The sequence below is a fragment of the Leptinotarsa decemlineata genome, unplaced genomic scaffold, assembly GCF_025532065.1.
Source record: "Leptinotarsa decemlineata unplaced genomic scaffold, Ldec_3_MD MMD2_tig00002974_RagTag_RagTag, whole genome shotgun sequence".
In the NCBI taxonomy this organism is placed as follows: Eukaryota; Metazoa; Arthropoda; class Insecta; order Coleoptera; family Chrysomelidae; genus Leptinotarsa; species Leptinotarsa decemlineata.
Genome location: NW_027412578.1, coordinates 12,310,447 through 12,332,287, shown reverse-complemented (window position 1 = coordinate 12,332,287; position 21,841 = coordinate 12,310,447). Strand labels below are relative to the sequence as shown.

At 37.1% G+C, this 21,841-nt stretch overlaps 1 protein-coding gene across 3 annotated transcripts in view; it reads left to right on the top strand.

Annotated features, from left to right (window-relative positions):
- The first annotated feature begins 661 nt into the window (after positions 1-661).
- LOC111506910 (uncharacterized) overlaps positions 662-21,841 on the top strand; it is a 35,432-nt gene continuing 14,252 nt past the window's right edge. The window contains exons 1-5 of one of the 3 annotated variants that reach the window (XM_074177486.1): positions 662-956; positions 1,238-1,416; positions 7,858-7,934; positions 8,022-8,219; positions 9,428-16,646. In XM_074177486.1, coding sequence (XP_074033587.1) covers positions 1,247-1,416; positions 7,858-7,934; positions 8,022-8,219; positions 9,428-16,646 — 7,664 coding nt within the window. In that variant the 5' untranslated portion in view covers positions 662-956; positions 1,238-1,246. Of the gene's footprint in view, positions 957-1,205; positions 1,417-7,857; positions 7,935-8,021; positions 8,220-9,427; positions 16,647-21,841 lie in introns of all 3 variants that reach the window. The other 2 variants (XM_074177485.1, XM_074177487.1) reach the window with 2 other exon arrangements.

The following is a 21,841-nucleotide window of genomic DNA, read 5'->3' as shown; positions in this document are numbered from 1 at the left end:
ACTTATGCCGACCTGTCAAATAAATCAATTTTGTCATTATTCACCACTTAAAAAATATTATTGATTAAAAATCCACATTTACAGAAATCCAACAAGTTTGTTCATATTTCCTTTGATAATTTGCTATAATTGAAAATGAGAACAAAATCCAATGTTTGACATATGTCGTTGAAATAGTGTTGCCAACAACACAATACCAAATGCTTTGCCTTCTGTCAAATGAAATTTTAAATAACGCGTGTTGAATAGCAAATACAATCTTTGTGGATATTTATGTAAGTTCAATTATCCCCCACCGTCAGTCGACAGTTGACAAGAATCCGTTGTCTCTGGTTTGGATGTCACTGATGTAACCTACAGGTTTTTCGAAGCCTTCGAATATATTAATTTCCTCGTTCAATAAAAACAGACTACAAATTGATTAAAATTTTATAATGATTGATTGATAAGAACGTTGAAGAACAACTTGTTCTTCAATTTTGTGAGTGTAGTTTGATTCAAACTGTTTGAAAACTATCCAGTAATTTATTAAAGGAAGTTATAATTATGCCGGTATTCAACTATATTTTAAATATTCCGCTCAGAAATGGTTACTCCCAACTTCATTGTTTTCCACCAATCCCGTGATCCGTCAAATATGATTTGCAAATATAATCGCTCCTGCTGCTGACTGCAGTATTCAATGCTACCAATTCAAAATAAAAAATCGAGTTATTACAACAGTAACTTCACAATACCATTGAGAGATATTCAATTTTTTTCCTGAATGGTTCAAAAATAATGAGTGTTGAGTGCTATCAACAATAAACCTACTTAGAGCTTCTGAAGATAATTCAGTAGTAATTGCTACTCCATCTTGAAATATGTTGGCAACATGGCGACGCCAAACAGAGGAGGATAATTATGTACTTGTATGACAAGTAAAATTCCCGATAATTTCAAAGGCAACAAACAGGGTATGTAACAGAATAATATATATCCTTGAATTGTATATCCAGACTAACTTTTCCGTTGTTATTAATATTATGGGAGTCTTCGTGTTAATGTGTTCCTTCCCTATTGCGTATGTTGTGTATGATCATTGTTGATCAAATCTCCAGAATTTTTTCTTGAAATCCGTGTTCGATTAACAATTGCAAATGAACTAACTAGTTGTTGATGACGATTGGATGAACTGTTATAACTCATAAACAATTGTGTTTTAGATTAATAGTGTGAAGTTATTCACTGCTTATAGTTATTCAACATGAGTGAGGAGTTTGTGACAGACTACAAAGATGGGGACATTGTGTGGGTCAAATTGGGGCCCAGTTGGTGGCCAGGAGAAGTGAAAGATCCTGAAAAATTACCGCCCGATATTGACGATTTCAAGAAACCACCACTTGTCATAGTGAAATTTTTTGACGAAGACACCTAGTAAGTTAAAAACTTTTAATGAAGTCACAGTTCCCTTGCAATTTGATAAAAAATATTTCTCGAGTTGATGGTGAGACAAATGACTGTTTTGAAGTTGAAGGAACTGTCAGATTCTTTAATTATTTCTCTGCAAATGTGTGTTTCTGATATAATCAAGAATGTACCTAAATTTGTTTGTACTTCATTAACATTATAAATATTTGGTGTAAATTCCTGACTTACAGAAAGTGTATACCTGTTATTGATAAGAAATTCAACGACAACTTTACATAACACGACCATGATTAAAAAAATATGTATCACAGGATGATCACAAAAATATATAAATAAAATGATTTCCGCAAATTGATATTTCAACACAGCCTCAATTTCAAGTAAGTAAATCATCTTTCATAGGTCCATTTGAAGCACATTGTTACTAAAGGTATAATAATATTGACTATTCAAATTAAAAAGAAAATGTTTTTAGAAAATATTACCTTTTTTAGGGAAAAAGCACCTCCTTATCAAAGTTTCCCACAACTTTGTTTTATGATTGATGAGTGGAAAATCAAAAAACGTTTTCCCAAAAAAAAAATATTAACCAAGTTTACAGAGAATTCTGTAGGTAGGATTTCTGAAAATAAATGCAGTGCTAACAAAACCAACGACAATGTCTGGGTATATTATTGAAACAGTGAGAAATCTGGCCATTCTTCTCGGGAATGAAGTTTGTCGACTCAAACCAGACCTTCATTATTTCATAAGGACTGAAAGATTTTCAGCGCATGGCTCCAGAATAGGTAGAAAAATATGGTCTACTTTGAAGTTTGGATCATCGTGTTATACAACACGTTTTGTTTGTGAAGGGGACAAGTATATGTATGTTTGAAAAATCTATTGTATACCCTGTATTTTTCTCGTAAATCTCATCTTCCTCACTGCTACTACTCAACCAATTGTCGCATGACTGCTACATTTTTCTGTATCGAATTTACTCATTTCGTTTTCAACTTTCCGATAGTTTCTGACTTTAAAATGTTTTTTTCGTTTGTATCTGTTATAATTTTATTGGAATATTTTTTTGCTACAATTTTTCAGTTTGATCCTTTATTACTGGTTTTTTGGTATTTTCTAATCTTTCAGTAGAATCATCTATTTTCTGCATTGAACGATCAGTCACGGTGAAAGTCATGAGTTCTTGTTCGAAAATATTGGCTGGGATCAAATTATCTAACCTTATAAATGATTTCACTTAGAGTAGAATTGTCTCTTCAGGTCACATAAGTCTTAATTTTATTAAAGAAATGAGTGCTTCGTCATGTAACTTCATCTAAAATGGTGCTGATTAGGGGATGAAGAATTATGTCTTTGCTTAGCATTTTAAAGTATACCAGAGTATGATAGATTTCCTGAATTTGCCGTTAATAATATTAAAAACTAGTGTCAGGTCTCTGTTTTCTCCTAGTTTCCAGGGATGACATGCTCAGAGATTGCAGTAGCAATTCATACTTGCAACAAACACCCGATTTATATGCTATGTATCTGAGGAAGTTGTGTTGGACATTTTCGATGTTCTTAATATAAGTTATACAATGAGGGGACCAGACAGAAGAACATTACTCCAGGTGTGGACGGACCAGTGAAAAATAAAGGGCTGTAATAGCAGTTAGGTCAGTTAATTCGTGGGTTAGCCGTTTGATAAACCCTACCATTTTCATGGCTTCATGGATAGCGTGGGTATATGTAGATTGAAGCTAAAGGTGGGATCAAGAACAACGCCAAGGTCTTTTATTTGATTAACAGACTCCAAGACATGACCACTTAAAGTGTAATCAAAAGTGGTAGGAGGTACATGGGATTGATAAAAGCGCATGACATGTCACTTTGTGGCATTCAAGTGCATGCCATTTAAGGAGCACTAGTTTGATAGATTGTCAAGGTCAGACTGAAGCTATGGGCATCCATTGAGGTTTTAATAACCAGGAAAAGTTTCAAATCATCTTCAAATAATAATGCTTTGGCGTGCCAGAAGCAGTGAATAATGTCGTTAATGAATAAATTGAATAATAAGGTACCGAGGTGTGACCCCTGAGGAACACTAGAGGTTACTTTGAGTAACGTGGAGTAGTGATAATTTGCTCTAATCATTTGAATCCTATTCGTAAGGTAACTACTAATCCATTCCATTAGTACCCCACCTACATCATATCTGTTGAGCTTTTGGAGTAAGAGGTTATGGTTAACCCTGCCAAATACTTTAGAGAAGTCACTGTACACAGAATTTATCTGGCAGCTCTTCTCCAAAGATCCCGACAGGAAGTGGGAATAGGTAACTAGGTTTAATTCAGTCGATTTCCCAGCACGAAAACCATATTGTTGTTCAGTTATAATGCCAGAGCAATTATAGGTAAGGTAATCTGCCAGAATGTTTTCGAATATCTAGGGAATTGTACTGAGAATAGTAGATGGTTGACTTTTCATCACACATTGAGCAAAAGCAACTTGATGATTTCTGTCAATCATTCGAATCGTAGGGCACCCACTTTTCGAGCTATTTAACTTTTCCAATATGTTTCAAACCATCAAAATCCGCATGGGAGCTGACGCTCAGTTCTTCCGCTACAAAAACGCATAACATTAAAAGGACAAAACTTGTGAAACAAACCCAAACAAGACTTTGTAGTTTCACAGTTCATTAAATGAGAAAATTCGACCATTTCTTATGTTTGGCAATTTATTCCATTACTCATCAGTCCTAGTGATTTATTTATACTTCACCATTATTAAACATCACTTTTAATGAACTTATTTATATTATTATAGACCATTTCTATGGGCAATTATCGATTTTACCACCTGCACATAATCTTATCAATCCCTGCATGTGTTTATGATTTATAACAATGGCAAAGAATTTTGTTATGAATGGACTGCCTCGTTACTTGATGAAAATTAATAACATCAAATAATGTTTGTGGAAATTGTGTAATTATTATGATGGAAAAAAAATTTTGTTTTCTGATAAGCACAGAATTTACTTTTGATGGGCTTATGACGAAACCACCTAGTGTCTGGAGATTGATTTCTGAAAACACCACTGTTTATTCATTAAAAAAGTATATATTTGACAAAATCAATGGTTAAGAACTTGATGAGACTCATCTCGAACGTTAACAATATTGTTTCTTGTATATTTTAAAAAAAGTCTGTTGAAAATCTGTTTTTCCGTTAATCAGCTGTCGCCCCCCCATTATTACATTGTGGAAACCTACTTTAGTAAAAGGCGAAAGATTTATTCGCACTGAAGAGAAACCAGAGTGGATATCTACTGTAAAAACTTTGATACTAACAAATCAGAGTCCAAGGCTTTATTTGATCTCATTTTTTTCAAGCCACGGAGTCCCATACTGGCTACATTACAAAAAATTGTTACTATGTTAGAGAGAAATGATGAAATCTATTTTAGAAAAACTAATTCCTTATTTAGTACTATGAGAACTCTTCAAGGTAATTACGAAATTATTAAAAAAGGAATTTTCTTTTTTATCTCTCACAAAATATTGAGCAAATATTCAGAATCCAAAAAGTATAATTTTTTCCTTCTTGGGAAAGTATTGCAGAATTCTTGGTTTTTACAGATGCCTTTGGTTGTGTAGATCTTTTGTATAAACACTATCGGAATGTACCCATTTTCTGGGGAGTCGCCCAATCTGTATTGTGCTTTATCCTTTTTTCATATATCTGAATGGTAATTCAAGAAAAAGTGGTGATTTCGCAAACCACATCGCTATCCTTCTCTGACATAGAAAGAACATCTGCGATCTCAACAGAGTGATACTAATTATATTTCCTCCAATATTTAAAAATGATCCTAATCACCTTTTCATTATTTTTTATTTATTTGAAAAATAGGAAATCCTAATATAAATACAGGTCCAAAAAGGTAAAAGTAGTATATAAAAAATATTAAAATAGTATAAAAATTCTTCTAACAATAAAATACGTTGAAATAATATATAAATACAAGAAGCTAAAAAGCTAAAAATGAAAATTTGTTCCTGAGAATATTTTCCCGTAACACTGAACAAATCAGAAGTACTCAGAATAGTTAGTTCCATATTACAACCGATTGTTCAAGTGGGTAGGTAATGAAATGTTTAACATATCACAATGTATCATGATGTAACACAATGTATACAGAACACATAAGGCTCCTACCAATAAAACAATTCAATGATTTGAAACCTAAAAATAAAAAAAAAATCATAAAATTCATAGAGTACCTGATGTAATATGTATTTTCAACTGAGCCTTGAGTGATAAAGTCGAAAGAATAGAGAATAGCGGTCCAAACACAATTCACCACTCTCATTTTGCACCTGTGGAAGTTGGAGTTCCTCAGGGAAGTGTTCTTGCTCCAGCTCTATTTTCAATCTACACAGCAGACATTGTAAAATACCTCTCACATTTTAAATTAACATTATACGCTGATGATCTCTCCATATTAGTATCACAAAAATCTCACGATCTCAATCAACAAGCTTGCAATGATCTCATTGAAAAAATCATTCTATGGCTCTCCATTAATAGTCTTTATATCAATGCTAGCAAGACACAGTTTATTATTTACCACACAAAATAGGGAAAGGCTGAAAATATAGGAATTCATTTAGGCCAATTTAGGGGAAACGACTCTAGAGAAGTGCCACACCATTAAATTTCTAGGTGTAACTGAGTGATACACTTGATTGGGAATCTCACATAAGTGGAACAATAAAGCAATTGAATAGTAAGCTTTACCAGATCAGATGTCTTCAGAGAGTAATTAATATAAATGTTCTTAGAAATTATTATTTTGCGGAAATACAATCCCGACTATCATATGGAATTTTGTTATGGGGCACGTCGTCTTCAGCACAAAAACTAGTCCTAGTACAAAAAAATGCATACGTGCAATGTTAAATAAAAATCGGAGAGAATCATGCAAACCTCTTTTTAAAAAATTGAATATAATCCTACTTTTCTGCATATATATATATATATATATATATATATATATATATATATATATATATATATATATATATATATATATATATATATATATATATATATATATATATTGGAAGTTTCCCGTTATATACATAAAAACAGAAACAAAATTCCCTGTCATAATGAAATCCATAATTACGCAACAAGATTCAGTCATCATCTATACACACCCCAAAATCAGTTAAATATATGCCAGTATGGCCTATTTCCAATGGAATAAGGGTTTACAACCACCTATTGACAAAAATCGATCAGGAGGTATCTTACTTCAGATTGGTTGAAATCATTCAATATTCTGAAAAACAACGATTTCATAGATTGCTTTGTTCTTGTCCTGGAAATGTGGAATTGATTGGTGGTTCTTGTGTTCTAGTCATGAATTTGATTATTGTAGGTAATGAAGGAATCAAAACATTTTGGTAATAAATTCCTGGTTAATTTATAAATAAATATCATACTTGAGCATGATTGAATGGGAGTGTATCTATTACATTTTAAGATGATTCTTCAACCTCTATTTTGCAGTTTCTGTAACTTCTGTATATTGTTTTTATCTAAAAGATAAAGCAGAGTGGAACAATAATTTGACAGTGTTGGTTGCCTCTGAAATGATTAGCTTTTTGTAGAATGAGATATGCACATTTATTATGTTTATTCATAGATGAAAGACTGTTTATTGATATAATAGCTCTAACCAAATATCAGGAAGTTATGTATTCAGATTTTCACAATTACATGTTTGGGATTCTTCACTTTGAGCTTTAAGTTAATTATGCAAAGACCGACCACGATAATAGTGTAGATAATTTTATTTTCTGCAATCTATTTGCCCAATTTGTTTGAAATGTAATCTTTGAGGTTAACAAAATATTTACTTCTCTGTGAAAGTACGAATTGAAGCCACATTTCCTTGAAATTTAAAAATGTCACCTCATTTTAAGGATCGAGGAAGATTTAAAAAAAAGTTCTGAAAATATGTGTACTAAATGTTTTAGAAATTTTACTATAAAATTCTACTGTGATGCGATTTTATAACTTACGCAAGGGTATATATAGACATTTATTTATATGTATATCTGTATGAAGGCTGTTATATTTGAATAAGTATACACAGGTCTTGAGAAAATTTCATTTACTGTTATAAACTTCACTATTTTGGTATCACAATAAGAACTACTAGATAGGCTCAAAAGTTCGTAGGCTAACACACAGATGGCGCCACTTGTATTAAATCCATATATTTTTTAGTAAACCCTAACCTTTAAAAGACACATGTAGAAATTGCACAGCTATCGGACTACTAGTTATTAGGATATAATATTTTGAGTGCAGCAACTTTATACAATAAATTGATTCATCATTTATTGACTATGTTAGAATGCAATTAGCAATTAAATTTTGTTTCAGTGAATTTGTCAAGAGTTGGGCAAACGTACATCCATACAACTGTGAAAAGAAAAAAGATTTCATAAAAAAAGGCATGAGTAAGTATGTAACTCCCAAAATTCTGGGAGGATAATTGACCATCTCGAATTTCACACTTAACCCTGATAATTTGCTTACCTTTCAAGCTGCTTTCCGCGCCAAAACTCCCCACATGGAAAAGTTTCCGAAGGATGTTACAAATGCAGAAGTTAAAGTTGGGGGAAACCCAAATATTCTCAGCGAGTCAATTTTCTTACCCGAGAAGAAGAGAAATTATGTCGCAGACATTTTTGGAACGCCAAGTCCGAAACCAAAGAGTCTCAAAGACAAAAAAAGGAACAGCAGTAAGTTTTGTTATATAAACATATACAGGGTGTTTCAGAACTTATTCAAATTGTTCCATGAGAATGTTCAGGTGTAGATTAAGCTGTTTCACTGCAAAATTAAAAACTCAATAAATCGGAACTGCTTCGTTGCATTGTTTAAAAATGATTGTGATGATAATAGCTTCTCTGAAACTCTCATGATAGTGATCAGATGTCATATATTGAGAACACTTTTTCAACACCAAAAAAACGTACCGATTCTCGACTGCTAACCAAGTAAGCATCATCAAGATATGAAATGAACCAGTTTCAATCGTTTCCTGATGAAGCTAACTCGGTTAACGAAACGTGCGGCGAGAGTCGTACTCATTTCCAAATTGAAGGCGTATACAAACCAATGAACCTTGAAAACAAATCAAAATTCAACTTACTCATAGAATGTTTAGGTCTATGAGAAGCGATGTCATGAGATTTGACGTCTGTAAAATTAACATTTGACTTGCAGAAGAGCATATTGGAAAAAAAAATTTCTTGATATTTTTGTTTGAAGTTATTGCAAACTTCATTATATAATGCCCCTTCGAACTCTGTTCATTCTCAATGCGCTAAAGTTATTCACAAATACCCTCAGAAATCTGAGATGTTCGCAACTACCAATATAAATTGAAACACTTACTTTGAACTTTCTGGGTCTCAAAAAATTCATTGAATTTCAGTCTGATACTTTTTGAACACTCTGTCTTCTTGAAGAATTTCAACATGCTAATTCTGAATTTTTTTTATCTATATACGGTGTGGACGTAAAAACTTTCTCCCTCTTTCAATTCTTGGACAGAAAAGATATCTAGGTCGGACAAAATTTAAGTGAAGAGGTATCTGACAAAATGGTTGAGGCTTTTGCGGCCGAGGTTTTCAGGGTCACTTTTTTCGGGTTTGAAGGCTGTAGATTTTTGGATTACCTTCCTGAAGTTTCGCTGGTGCGTGGCTAGCTTCTTCAGAGGTTTATTCATCATGAGTTATTTCCGATGAGAGTCATTCGATAGAATCAGTCATCGGAGATAACTCAGGCTAATATCACGACAGACATTGTTTCCAGCAGCAGTACTACTTCAGCAAATATTCTCGTTGTTGTTTTTCTAATAAGTTCCGAAAGACCTTGTATTTATTGTGCATGTTTTGCATATGTTCAGTAAGCTGCTAGTATTGTTTTCCCTTGGATATTTCAGAAAGCAAAAAAGATACAACGCACATAACCCACAGGAGGTTCATCGGCTTGGACGATTACAAAGCGTACATCTGTATACAGTATCCCGGCAAAGACCGAATTCCTGGAGATCGCGATGACGACGAGGTCATCCGCATTAATAAGGAACCAGAGGAAGAGTATAACTGCTACTCGTGTGGCTTTGCAACGAAACGTCTAGAAGTGATGGTACTCCACACGAAATCTCACATATACGGCACATACAGCCCCAGAAAATACAAAAAGGCAACTGTCAGTAGACCGAAGAAGAAGGAAAAGGTTAAGAAACCAAAAAGATCGATGGATTCGACGGACTCCAGCTCGAGCGACACCGAAGCGCCAAAAGTGAAGAAGAGGAAGACGAAATCGTCCCCCGCGAAGAAAAAGGAAGAAGAATGCAAGGCTGAAGAGGAAGAACCGAAACGTCCCGCCGATTTCCGTAGCGACTTGCTAGCCGAGTGGGAGGTCAGCGAGGACGAAACTATGAGCGAGAGCTTGCAGGATCGCAGCTCGCAAAACGAGAGCTTGCAGAACGAGAGCTTGCAAAACGAGAGCTTGCAAGACGAGAGCTTGCAGGATCACAGCTCGCAAAACGAGAGCTTGATATTGAACAGGACTATAGAGACTGAAAGTTCGCTTATGGAGGAAACGGCGGACAGCGAGGATAAATCTGCAGACAACTCCGTCGTTAAGGAAACCGTTGTTGTGGACGATTCCATCCAGGAAAGCGACGAAGTTATAGAGATAATAGAAGATGAAGAGACTCCGCTGACGAAGCGGAGAGCATCCCCTAAGCCGAAAATGGACAAGGAGACCCAAGAGGCCATCAAGTCTTGCTTCGACTTTGATGAGGATGAGGAGGATGAGCATGCTATCATCAATACCACCGCTATCGTTGGCAGGAAGATACCCAGAGTGATTCCACCTACGGAGAAGAGGAAGTCCGAGATGCTGGATGAGGTCATCGTCGTTCAGGACAAGGAAGACGTATCGAAGAGCAGCGAAAAGAAGGGAGAAGAACAGCTGTCCAGCGAAGATATCGACAACGCATTCAAGGAGCTAATGCATGCGACTGAAGTTCCGGAGCTACCCCAGGTGCACAACACGCTCAAGTGTGAGCAAAATTTTCACAGTGTCAAGACTATAAAGTTTCCGGATAAAACTCCACCAACAGAAATGCACACAGACGATTCGGGCGAGCAGTCTTGCAAATCCGAACTGTCCTCCAAAACGGGCGAAAAACCCGATCAGGAGGTAGCAACGAAGCTGACGAATCCGAAGAAACGCTTCGTCAAGTGCTTTGAGGACTTTGAGCTCATGCAAAACGAGCTCAGACGCAAGGAGGAACAAGAGCAAGAAGCTAGACGTAAGGAAGCGGCGAAAAAGCGGGAAAGCCAGACGGCCAGTTCTGATCAGGTTGTCGTTACCAAACCGGACCAGAACATAGAAAAGCAGCTGGAAACTATTTTTGGTCCTTTGAGCAAGTCTCCCGAGATCGAAGAAGACGACGACAGCCTCCTGGACTACGGCTCGTTGAAGACGAAAATAATGTCCAGTATAATGGAAGAGGCCAACATTAACGAAGAGTCTCGATCTAAAATCATATCAAACATGCAAAAAAAGCACCAATCGCCGAGAAGCAAAATGTTGGAGTCTTACTTGCACGACAAAAGCAGGGACGAAGATTCTTCTTCCATAGATACAGATTCGCGACTCAGCGATGATGCCAAAAAGAGACTGATGCCAGAGGAGGCCAGAGAAGATACAAGATCGGTCGTCCCTCCAAAGAAAGAAAAATGGACCAGGAGAAGGAGTCACCCTAAAAAAGAAAGGCAGTTCTTCCAGCTGGACGATGGGACTACAAGAAACGAGAGCGTCACCTCCGATATTCACCAAAGATCGCTCGAAGCGGACAAAGATACTTTGCAAGCAACGGGGCAGACTGGCCATTCTCGAACAACTTCAGATGATAGTCCAGCTGCCAGCAAAGCTTCTAGAATAGAAGAGCTACTGGAGACTCTGGAGTCCAGCAACGAGGAAGATTCGAATATTAACGAAAACTTTCCTGCTGTTGGCAATAAAATGGAGACCGTTACGGTACAACCATCACCTAAACCATTTGAGGGCCCTTCCGCGGAAACCGCTACTTCATGTGAATCTCCTAAACACGCAGATGAAGATCAAAATAAAGAAATCGTCGAAATTTGCGAAAACATTCGCAACTCACGAAAAGAGTGTGCCTCGGAAGAGGAGCATTTCCCGTTTGGTTTATCAACGTCCGAAAGAGACGACTTTTCTCCGATCGGAAACGCCAGCAGAATTCTACCTGATGACGCAATTTGCTCGCCCCCGAAAAAGTCCAATAAAAGGAAAAAATCGAGACATAAATCCTCCAAATCCAAGCGGAGGAGAAAACATTCTTGGGAGTTCGAGACAGATGAATCTGTTGCTGAGAAACCCGTTGATTCATCTGCTACCGAATTTTCAACAGCAATAGGACAATCCTGTGGTAGTATAACTGACACAAAAAAACAAACTGCCGAACCAGTAGCAGTTGAGCTCCCTGTTGACAGTTCTGAGAATCTCGAAGACCAAACAGTCGTACAAGACAGCTCGGTTGCTACTGTGACTGTAGATGAAAGCCTAGTTACCAGTCCATTCGTGGATGAAAGATCTGTCGTGGATGAAACTTCTGCTCTGAACGATAGTTCTATTGTTGATGAAAGTCTTGTGGTGAACAAAAGCCCTAAAACAGTTGAAAGTCATTTGGTAGATGAAAGTTGTGCGGTAGATGAAAGTACTGTCGCGGATCAAAGTGCCAATGACAATGCAGCTACAACTCAAATTCTGGATGATAATTTTGCTCCGCATGATAGTCAACTTGACAATTTAGCTTTAACTGAAGCTTCGGTTGAGAATCCCATTGAGGAAAAGGGTCCTGTTTCAGATACAACTAATGTTGTTTTTGACACTCCTGCGGCTGAGAGTCATGTTGACCATTTCGCTATAAATGAAGCTTCAATTGAGAGTCCCATCGTAGAAGACGATGCGACTGAAACTGCGACTGAAACTCCGATTGACAATCCCACTCCAGGTGATGGTCACGTTGACAATTCAGCTATAGCTAAAGAAATTGTTGGGAGTCTTGCAGCTACAGTGGAGACTTTAGTCGACAGTACTGATCCAGATGACAGTTGTGTTGACAATTCTGCTGCAACTGAAACTTCAGTTAATTCAGCAGTGACTGACACTACTTTCGATAAACTCGAAGATGACAAACCCATCGACAGTTCAGCTGGGACTGAAACTGTGATCGATAATTCAGCTGTGACTGAAGCCTTTGTTGAAAGTCCTGCCGGACATCAAAGTCCCGTAGACAGTTCAGTGGCTGTTGACAGTGTAGTGGACACTACACCTGTGACTGAGATTTCTGATTCAACAGCAGAGAAGAGCTCTATCGACAACTCGATGTTTCCTTACAGTCCCATTGATAGTCCAGCTGTAGTAGAAAGTCCTTTAGAAGGTTCTGCCGTTGCTGATGATGCTACTGATGATGAATCCGCCATGTCAAAATTTTCTCTGAACAGTCCAGCTGAAAGACAACGGTCAATCGGTCCAGTTGCAACTGATAGTCCAGTTGATCATTCAACTGTTAGTGAAGCTTCTACAGATTACGTGTCTTTGGCAGAAAAAATCTCTGCTGTAGACAGAGGTTCGACTAGTGTAAAATGTTCAATCGATCTTTCTGTTGTTGCTCTTCCAGAACGATTTTTAGTAGCTGTTGATAAACGGGGTGTTTCTGAGAGTTCTGTTGAACAATCAGCTGTTGCCGAGATTTCTGTTGGGTCTTCAACTGGATTGGAACAGTTCAACGAGGGTTCTGCTGAGGGTTGTGTTGATATGTCAGTTGAGAATAATGAGTCACCAGCTTCACAGGGGACTTTCACTGAAGTTTCATCTGCTAATGATGTTGCTTTAATTGATGAAGAAAATTCTACAAAATCACCTGATGTAGTTTCCACAAACTCGTCTGAAGTTGACGGCCAAAGACCAGAGGAAATGTCAAACCAAATCCAGTATGGCGATTTAGTAAAATCTTCCGATGATGTTGGAAATCATATTGCCGAGCACGTGACTGAAAAAGTGGTTTCTGGTGAGAATTCTACTTGCGACGGTGCTTACGATACTGAAAATGTGGTCATGAAAGACTGTTTTAGCCAGGATCCTACTTCACAGGAATTTTCATTAGATGATGCTCCTGTTACCATTGAAGAAGTGTCAAATGATATACATGAAGACAACAAAAGTGATGCTCACCCAAAAACAACAGTTTTAGGGAAATCTTGCGAAGAGTTACTTACTGAGGAAATAGTTGAAACAGTTGCAGGTGGTAGTTTTGATGGTACTGTGGCTGAATGTAAAGAGAATTCCACGGATGATGCACAAAAATTACTGCAGGAACACCATGAGCCCTTTGCAAATGAAGCATTTGAAAGTTCACATCAAGAAGTACTTCAGGAGAAACACATAGTAGAGCAAATGTTCAATGAAGAAGAGACAATCGAAGAAGGAGTAGTAATTGATGATCTAATTGAAGGATTGTTTGAAAAGCGAGATGAGTTGATACCCTCTGAGGAAAAATCTTCATTGATTGAGATTGAAAGTTTAAGGAAACAAGAGTTTGACACTAGCACTGGACCATCAAAAATCAATTATGATCAAATTAATGAAGGAATTGACGATACAGTCGTCAAAGAAATTGTCAAAAAAACCGAGGCTGATCAAAATGCAGATGGTAGTGTCCATAACATTACAGAACAAGTGAAGGACACTGAAAACTTCGATTTTGCAGAAACAAAATTGCAATCTGAAGTTCCAGACCAAGTTGAAAGTTTCCGTCAGGATTCAGGCGAAGTTATCTTCCACCAAGATTGCTCTGAAGTCATTGAAGAGGTTGAAGTTGGTAGTTCTGAAAGAGGGAACGAAAGTTTTGAGTCCGTACAGAGTAAGACTGACAGCGAGATTAACTTGTTGGAACAAGAAGTAGTTCAAGAAGTCAATATCGAAACAGAAGAGATAACAGAAATCGATCATATCAGTAATGCCGAAGAAATTATCAGAAATGAAACTTTTGAAATTGAAAAGAGTGATGACAGAGACGATGATCGAATATTTCCGGTCATTGCTGATTCGGAGCCGGAGAAAATGGACGAAGTAGAATCAACTGAAAATGATAGTGAGATACCGATTCTTGATAAGTTGCAGGATGATATTGTAGCAGAAGAAACTGTGACGGAAGAAATTCATCCAGAAGTGGATGCCATGCCAACCAATCTCCAAGGCGTGGTTGTTGATAGGTTGATAAATGATGGAAACGTCATCGAACAAGGAGTTGCTTTGGAAGCAAATAAAACTCCGGAGGTCATCGCGGAAATGGATCAGCCGGAAAAGACTGATTATTCCAAGGTAGACACAGAAGTAAGAGATGATTTCGAAACGATTGTTAGTGCTGCAGAAGAGCAAATCAACCAAGTTCTACCGCAGCTTAAGCCAGAAAAACCAGCAGAAGAAGCAAGTAAACTTCCTGAAAAGTTGACAGATGAACCCATGGCCGAGATTTTGGAAAGTAACAAGCTAGAAGTAAAATGCGTGAGCGATACTGAAGACGAGTTCAAATTCTCGATCCAAACAAATTTGTCCAACCTCTCTAGTCGAGAAGAAATATCGGCTATAGCTTTGGCCACATTGGCGGAAATAAAGACTGACTTTGAAAACAGTGACAGTAATACTTCCGAGGAAGTGCTTCCGAAACAAATTTTACCCTACCCCGAAAAACTTTCGGAGCCAGAACTGGTAGCTATCGAAGGAAACTTGACCGTTGTGTCCGAGAAGGATTTGGCCGACGGGCAAGTGGAAATAACATCGGAAAAGGTTATCAGTTCCAAGAAACCCACGACTTTATCGACCTTTTCTATGGACTTTTCCGACTCGACCAACGACAGCACAAGCACTAACAGCGACATCATTCCCAAGTTTCCCGAATTCGAATCCAAAGGCACGGAGTTCAACGCAAGAGCCATTACAAAGGAACTGAAACCCAAGAGCGACATAAAAAAGCCAAATACTTACGAGAGGTACGAGTTGCTGGACATCCTGGAGGGAAATTCGGATATGGAGAGGAAGTCGGAGTATCACGCCCCGCAGAAGCCGTTTGATGCCGACATGTGCGACTTTGAGGAGCACATTCCGTCGCAAATTGTCTGCTCCAGCAAGTTCCGACAGGACATGGACGAGCTTCAGGACGAAATCAAGAAAAAAGAAAGGCCCCATAACAGCTCCATCATATCCACCACTTCCAAGTTGTTGGAGAGGCTGTCTGAAAGCAAATCCGGAGACCTATTCAAAACTGAAGCCAAAACAACCATGGAGAGCGCTGCCAAGGACATCGCTGGCAAGTCGCTGATACCAAAGACGTTCAAACCAATCACTTTGAGGACTAAGCCGATAATCATATCCGAGCAGATAATCAAACCGGCTGCTGAAGTCGTCAAGCCAGAGGAGAAACCCAACATGTTGAACGACATCGAAGGCGTCGAAGCGTTCGTCATACCCAAAGACATGAAAAAGCACATTGTGGAAGAGGAAGCGGAGCCCGATTTGAGTTTGAGGTCCAGTAGAGCTTCCAGGAAGAAGGCCGGCAAAGCCAACATCCTCCAACAGACTATAATAACGCCCGAGGGAGAGATAATCAGCAGTGCAAAAAAACGCGGCGCGAAACAAACACCCGTCAAGTCAATAACAGTGAAGGCAAGCGCGATGAGTCCTTTGGCGAGCAGGATCGCCCCTGCTCCCGCCAGCAGCGTTTCCTCCACGATTCCGCTGTCCTTGAAGCCGCAGCCACCCACTCTCTTGGTGAAACCGTCGACTTTGAAGCCGATGGCTTCTCCAAAGCCCTCGGTTACGCAAGACGACAACATTTTCGACATCAACTCCATGCCGATAGTTCTCTCGGACCAGATATTGACTCCAGAGAGCATTGAAAACATGCCAATTGTGATTGATAATGATGCTTCCTCGAGCAAGAGGAGCCAACAGGAGAAAGATACTCCTGCGAAGCAGTCTATGGTGATAAAATCTGTAGTTACGGCCACGCCCACTCTCTTGACAACCAGAGCGCCCAACACAGCTTCCAAGATATCCAGGTAAGGTATTTGATAATTTCTTAGTTCACTTTAAATGATATATTCCAAAGAAAGGGATTGAATGAGAGATGTGTACTTGGAACACAACGTAATATTACACATGCATCATTATAAAAATTCGCAATGAAACTGTTACTTTTGAATAGCGTCCTTTTATATATACATGTTTTAGTTTGTGTTTAATAAGGAAGAGGTTGTGTTTGGATAATACCTTGAACTTGCCACATTGAAGAGAGTCGTTGGCAATTATATATATTTATTTATATATATATACACACATCGGAAAAGTCTAGGGATATTTTTATAACATACTAAATATCATAAAAATAAATGCATGAGGTCGTTTAATTTCGATTAAATTGGTACACTCGACCACCCTGTAGATTTCTATGGGTTGAACAAAGCCTGCAAAAACGGTAACTAATCTTTTATCAAGTTTTTTACAAACTGTAGGTTTTCTGCTAAAATGAATAATTTGAAAGTGTCGAGTTTGTACATTCTATGCAGTTCTTGCTCAGCAATTAAACTGGAAATATTGTGCCTTAACATGGAACACCATCACTTACCATTGGCTGAGATGAATAGAGCTGTAGGGCTTCTTCAAGGTGGCATGCGACAAAATGATGTAGCTCTTCGTTTGGGGGTCTCCTGAAGTGTTATCAGTCGATTGTGGCGGCGTTTCCGTGAAACTGGCAGTCCAGCCGAACAACATCCAGAGCGAGGACGCGCTACAACTGCAGTTCAAGACCGATTTTTGGTCTTAACCGCAAGAAGACAACCGACAATCACAGCACCTGAGTTGGTTAACGTGTTGCAGCAGACGCACCAGGTAACCATTGGTCGTGATACTGTCAGAAATCGACTGCATGAAGCAGATCTTCACAACAGAAGGCCACTTAGATGTCCACCTTTGTCGAGAGGCAATCGCGGTAGAAGATTAGAGTGGTGTCAAGAACATCAAAACTGGGATGTGCAAATGATTGGGCCACAGTTTTGTTTACAGACGAATCCAGATTTGGATTTCATCCAGATTCTCGTCGAGTAAGACTATGGAGACGACCTGGAAATAATGAACGTTTGAGACACGTCCAGGAAGTCCACACATACAGAGGTGGTACAGTTATGCTATGGGGCGGAATCATGATCGGCGGCAGAACCGATCTCGTTTTTCCAAATCGCTCCCTCACAGCTCGACAGTACCTCGACACCATTCTTCTACCTATCGTCCGTCCGTTTGCTGGTGCTGTTGGTGAAAACTTCCACCTAATGGACGATAATGCTCGTCCACATGTCGCGCGTCTAGTGACTGACTGGCTCACCAACGAAGGAGTTGATGTATTGCCATGGCCAGCACAATCACCGGATCTGAATCCCATCGAGCATGTGTGGGACATGCTTCAACGAAGAATTACTCCGCATATGGGGAACATTCACACGACGTTTCAATTGAGAGAGCTTTTAATCGCTGAATGGGCAAATGTACCTCAACAAGACATTGACAATCTCATTTTGTCGATGCACGATAGATGTAGGGCCGTAATAAACCAGCGTGGAGGCCATACTTTGTACTGATTCCAATTTTTTTTGTATTATGATTTTTTTTCGGGGTGCCAAAGAAGAGCCATATTTTTTTTTAATTTTGCTTATATGCGCACTCAGTATTTTTGACCATTCAATAAATTTTGTTGTAAGTTACATTCGTTTAATAATCACCCGTCAACTTTTTTTTCCCTAAAGCGATCTAAAAAAAAATTATTGCCATTTTTAAAAATATCCCTAGACTTTTCCGATGTGTGTATATACACGGGCAAACCCAATTCAGATATAAGTAGTACAGTGCTATGTAGTATTTGATGCAATACAGTGGATTAAAAGTAAATTATAAGAATAATACAATTCCGAAGTAAGATAACAAGCACATTATTTAAGAAAAAATTAAAATGTATAACAATATGAACTAATATAATTCTTGCAGGCAGCTAACACTAGACACAATACAACAACAGAAGCAGAGAGTATCAGATGGCTAAGTGGGGGATATGGTTTTTAAAGCGGGAAACTAATATATTAAAGATTGGAAGGTTATTTAAACAGTTAGCCAATCAAAGAGTTCTGGGAATTGAAGCAGTCATATGAATAATTAAATCTGTGAAAAGAAACGTAAAACGTTTGCACCTGTCTAGTCGACATTGCTTACATTTTGTGATCAGTCCGATATGAAACAGTAAAAAACTTTTTTCTCTTCAAATATATGCATAAATATTCAATATGATCATGGAAAGACCATTAGTTGTCCAGTTGTGTTTCAAGAAATTTTATATATTCTGTTCATTTCTAACCCAAGACTCATTTGGATAGAGCAGTGATATTTGATTGAAAATTGAACAAATGTTTTTTGTTTTCATTACTTATCAGATGATTGTTTCTGCATCAATTTTCGAGATAATTTTTTACTCGTTTGTTTTCGATTAAATTGAGATCTCGGGACGTTGTAATGATGGTTGTGTTATTGACATACATGAAAATTTGACCCTCTTTCATCTTATTGGTTCGTTCAATAACTTAGAGTAGAAATAATAATGGTCTGAGCAATCCCCAATCGGGTGCAAGATTCATATCAAACTAATCAAAATTGTCGACTTTGACAATCATTTTTATATTACTTTTATTGCCCCAAGTGTATATTTGTCTGTATGTGTTCAATTGAATACCTATCTGTCCATATTTGTCCTATTTTTTACACGCTTTATATTAACGTCACCTGTGTATGTATGTATGTATGTTTGTTTGCTTGGGATCTGTATTGACAGAATTATAGACATAATTATTGCTTGATCTATTCGCGGGCAGATGGCGTTGTATGTAATCTCCTTGATAGGTTGTTCAAAAGAAACTCAAAATAAAAGATTGATTTTAAGAATTGCAAGTGTTAGCGAAATGTTGTACTACAGATGAACTATTCTGATATTTAAATATTTTAAATTACCCGTGATTTATTACAGAAAAAAGAACTGAAAGAAACGAAAGATACATTTTAAAATCTGTTTAAAAAAACTGTTTAAAATAGGTTTTTCCCATTAACCAGGCTGTCGTACGAGTACAAGTAGAAACTTGTGCGAGCCAAGGATTAACGAGGTCTTACCTTTTAACGTGTGATTCCTAACACAGACTGTAGATTTCAACATTGAAAACGTTATTGTAAATCGTACACCTGAAAAATTCAGTTACTTAAATATTTCAAAAAAATCGAAAAATTAGAATTAAGGTGCTTGACATACATATCAAGTCAAAAGATTGATTTAAAAAATAAAATTATTCACTGAGAAAACTCAAGACTGAATTGTTTTTTGAAATTATTTCTGCAAATTTTCTCTTTACTTCAAAACAAATTTTACAACTGTCCGCCCTCTGTTGGAGACTTACTAAACTACCTGCATCTCAGTATTACTATAGAATTTAAGACCTCAAACTTTTATGTTATTTGAGAGGAATTTTACAATCGTGCGCCGTCTGTTGAAAATTTATAATACTACTGACTAGAACTTGAAAAAAAATTTTATTTTTGACAATAAATCGGACTAAAAAGTGAAAAATAAATGTAGTTTAAGATAATTAAGAAACACGCTTTTATAGCATATGAAACTAAAAAGTAAAAAATAAATATAGTTTTGAGGAACTAAAAAACATGCTTCTAAAGAACATTGAACTAAAAAATTAAAAATCCATTTTTTAAAATGAGCTTGAAACAATAATGAACGAAAAATACTAGTATTTTTGAGATTTTTTACAAATTACTTACAAAAGAAACCTGGCTAAAGGTATATGAGGAAGTATCAGTAGACAACATGTATAATAATTTTATTACGTTACTCTCCACACATTTTAACAAGGCATTTCCTATAAAACAAACGAAAATAAACACTCATATAAAACCACAATGGATAACTGAAACTATCTTAGAAGCACAAAACACATTAAACTTTCAGAACTATACCAACACAATAGAATTGAGAAAAAAGTAATTTCTGAGTTCAAACTATTTTATTCAAACTTGCTTTTGACAGAAAAGAAAAAATACTATGGAGAAAAAATGCACTTTCTGACAATAAGTCAAGGACGATTTGGAGTATTGTCAACACTGAGAAAGGCAGGCAAGTCATTTCGGAAAATTCTTTCAAAGGAATAAAAATCGAAGACAGACTGATAATCACCCCACAAGAGGTTAGTAATCTGATGAATGACTTTTTCGTCACGGCAGCCGTAAAAAATGTTGGTAATACTCCATGTAGTTTGGACTTGGCAAATGTGCCAGAAATTTTAAACTCAATTTACTTATCAGAAGTTACAGAAATCGAAGTATTAGACATTATAAATAGCCTTAAAAATAAATATTCATCAGGGGAAAATAACATTAGCAATGTACTACTGAAAAAAATCAGTGTTTCCTTGAAGAGTTCCATTAAAGCTGATTTAGAAAAAGTATTGGTGTGACTCAAACTCACTATGTTTTAACTTCAGCAAAACTAACATTCTATCATTTAAATTTGTGCATGGAAATTTCTGCCTTCAAACTCATATGATAGAAAATAAACAATCTGCTAAATTCTTGGGAATTTGGATTGATAACTTTCTGAAATTTGAAGATCATATAAAATATCTGAACAAAAAACTTTCATCTAGCTGTTATGCCATTAGAGTTATCACTAAAGAACTGGGAGCAACTGCTGGTAAAACTGCGTACTACGCTTCAATCGAATCTCACTTGAGATATGGTGTCGCCTTCTGGGGGTTTTGTAGCAAACAGTTACTACAGTCTGTTTTCGTTTTGCAAAAAAGAGCAGTGAAATTCATCTACAAAGCCAATATTAGGGACCATTGCAAACCCCTATTTATCAATAATAAATTACTGACTGTACACTGCATTTTTATCTTGGAAACAGTAAGTCTCATATTTAAAAGAAGAGAATGCTATAGATCAGAAAGTACCTACTTTACCCGTCAAATTCACGACATACCTCTGCCTATTCCAATAACAACGTTAACAAAACATTCTGTTTTGTTTGAGAGTCGGAAGATTTTCAACCATTTACCTACCGAAATGAAAAGTATAGTGAACTACAAGGTATTCCGTAACTGTGTAAAAGAACTTTTGCTCTTAAAAGCGTATTACAGCTTGGTCGAATATTTTGAAGACA